We start from the raw sequence: 2,199 nt of genomic DNA, 5'->3' as shown, positions 1-2,199 counted from the left end.
CTGCCTGCCCCACGGCCAGAGCTGAAGGCAAGCGGCTGGACCAAGTTATTTACCAGTGCCCGCCGGCCCTGACGTCTCTGACCTCCCCATGGAGCACAGGAAGGGGTTGCAGCCACCCAAGCCTGCACGAGCCAGCCGACAGCACGTCATGTACCGAGCCAGCCCCAAGCACCAAGAGGTCCTTGGCCCGGGCAGAGGCAAACTGCCCGTGTTTGCTGCCGAGGTGCACGGACAAGCCCGCCCTGGGTCCCATCCCCAGGCTCGGCAGGGACACGGGGCTGCCCTGCCTCGGCACCGAGCCAGGCGCAGAAGCTGCCAGCACTGACCGGTTTGCGGAAGGGCAGGAGGATCTGGCGCCGGAGGACGTGGAAGAAGTTGGCCGGAGTGGAGCAGTTCACGACGATCCAGTTGCAGTCGTAGAGCTGGCGCACGTCGAAGTCATCCAGTTTCTGCCTCAGCGAGCGCGGTCGAGGGAATTTCAAGAAACACAAGGTGCCTCTTGGCCTCGCAGCTCCAGCAGTGGGGAAAAGAGCGGCACCCAGCACTCCCTCCCTTCTCTCCCCTTCCAGAGCACACGGAGACCCACGGAGACCTGGGAGAGGCTGCAGGTCTGTGTCCCCCACCTTGGGGCAGCCATGGGGGTGGCCAGCACCCCCCTCCCACGCCGCTTTTGGGGACACCTCTGCCTCACGCTGTGCAGCAGCCCCAGGGGCAGCAGAGGTGTAGCCTGAGCACCGGGTTCAGCCCCTTTCCCCAAACCCTCCCAGCTGCAGCATGAGCCCAGGGCATCCCACACCTCCTGCTACCAGCTCCATGACACCCACCCCGACCGCAGTGTTGCACTGACCCCACCCGGGTGTTATTGCCCCCCTCCCCATTTCAAGGCAGTGGTCAGGTCCAGGACACAGGAGAGCCGGGCTGAGCTCAGCGCGGCCGCCACTCACAGGGAAGACGTCGGGATCGTCGTTGCACATCTGCAAGAATCGCTCCGGGCGGGCAGAGGAGTGCTCGGGACCCTGCGGGGACCAAGCAGGGGGGAGAGTGAGCAGGCGGGAAGCAAGGCTGGCGCAAGAAGCCGACGCTGGGCATGGCCATGCCAAGAGCAGTGCTACCTGCCACCGCTGCCCTTGGCTCTGCTTCTGGTGCAGGCCAGGCAACAGGCACCCCTGGGTGCCCATGAGCTGGGGGGGTCCTTACCATGCCCTCCATGCCGTGGGGAAGCAGCAGAACGATGCCGTTCTGCCTGACCCACTTGGCCTGCCCGGGACAGATGAACTGGTCGATTATGCACTGAGCGGTGTTGTGGAAGTCCCCGAATTGGGCTTCCCAAAGCACCAGGGCATTGGGGCTTGCCATGGCGAAGCCCAGCTCGAATCCTGAGGGATGGGAGAGAAGCGAAGGGGTTATCCTCCCGGAGCGGCCTCACCCCCCCCACCCCGGGCGGCAGGCGCAGACTTCCTCGCTCACCGAGGACGCCGTATTCCGACAGAGAGCTGTTGCAGACGGTGTAAGGAGCCTGGTTGGGCCAGAGGTGGTTCATGGGGATACAGGTCCTCTTGTCCACGTTCTGATCGTGCAGGACGTGGTGACGATGGCTGGAAGAGGGGAAAGCGTTACTCCATCGGCACCCTTCAGATCCCTTCTACAAAGGCTGTAATCGCCTTTACGGCCACCAAAAGCACGGCATTACCTGAATGTCCCCCTCTCAACGTCCTGGCCGCTCAGGCGGATGTGGATGCCCTCTTTGAGCAGGGAGCCGAACGCCATATACTCTGCCAGGGCCCAGTCCACCGTCCGGTTCTTCACCATCTCCCCGCGGGTTTTCAGAATACGGCTCAAACCTGCCAGGACAGAAGCCGGTTCGTAGCTGGTGCAGGAGGGAGCTCCAGCAACACCATGTTTGTCCCACAACGTGCCCATGGACTGACAGACTGCAAATCCCTGGGGGCAGAGGAATGGATCCACCTCTGCCAGAGGGATGAACCAGGAACGAGGAATCAGGACTGCAGGGAAGGATCAGCTCCGAAGAAGAGCTACCCCTCAGTTCACTTCCCTTAACCACAGCTCCCTTGGGAACTAATTCTCATAGATTCACGGGACGGTTTGGGTTGGAAGGCGCCTTCAAAGATCATCTAGTCCAACTCCCCTGCCATGGGCAGGGACATCTTCCACTAGATCAGGTTGCTCAGAGCCCCCTCC

The 2,199-nt window shown here is 62.5% G+C and overlaps 1 protein-coding gene across 1 annotated transcript in view; it reads right to left on the bottom strand.

The window, feature by feature from the left end:
- Positions 1-2,199, bottom strand: part of OGDH (oxoglutarate (alpha-ketoglutarate) dehydrogenase (lipoamide)) — a 44,300-nt gene that overhangs the window by 13,116 nt on the left and 28,985 nt on the right. The window contains exons 14-18 of the mRNA XM_009319337.1: positions 1,691-1,841; positions 1,468-1,595; positions 1,198-1,376; positions 945-1,016; positions 327-449 (exon numbers count right to left, since the gene is read on the bottom strand). Of these exons, the coding sequence (XP_009317612.1) occupies positions 327-449; positions 945-1,016; positions 1,198-1,376; positions 1,468-1,595; positions 1,691-1,841 (653 nt within the window). The remainder of the gene's footprint in view (positions 1-326; positions 450-944; positions 1,017-1,197; positions 1,377-1,467; positions 1,596-1,690; positions 1,842-2,199) is intronic.

This window comes from Pygoscelis adeliae, unplaced genomic scaffold (assembly GCF_000699105.1).
Source record: "Pygoscelis adeliae isolate BGI_AS28 unplaced genomic scaffold, ASM69910v1 Scaffold352, whole genome shotgun sequence".
Taxonomy (NCBI): Eukaryota; Metazoa; Chordata; class Aves; order Sphenisciformes; family Spheniscidae; genus Pygoscelis; species Pygoscelis adeliae.
The sequence above is the reverse complement of the archived record's forward strand: the minus strand, read 5'-3'. Positions and strand labels throughout refer to the sequence as shown.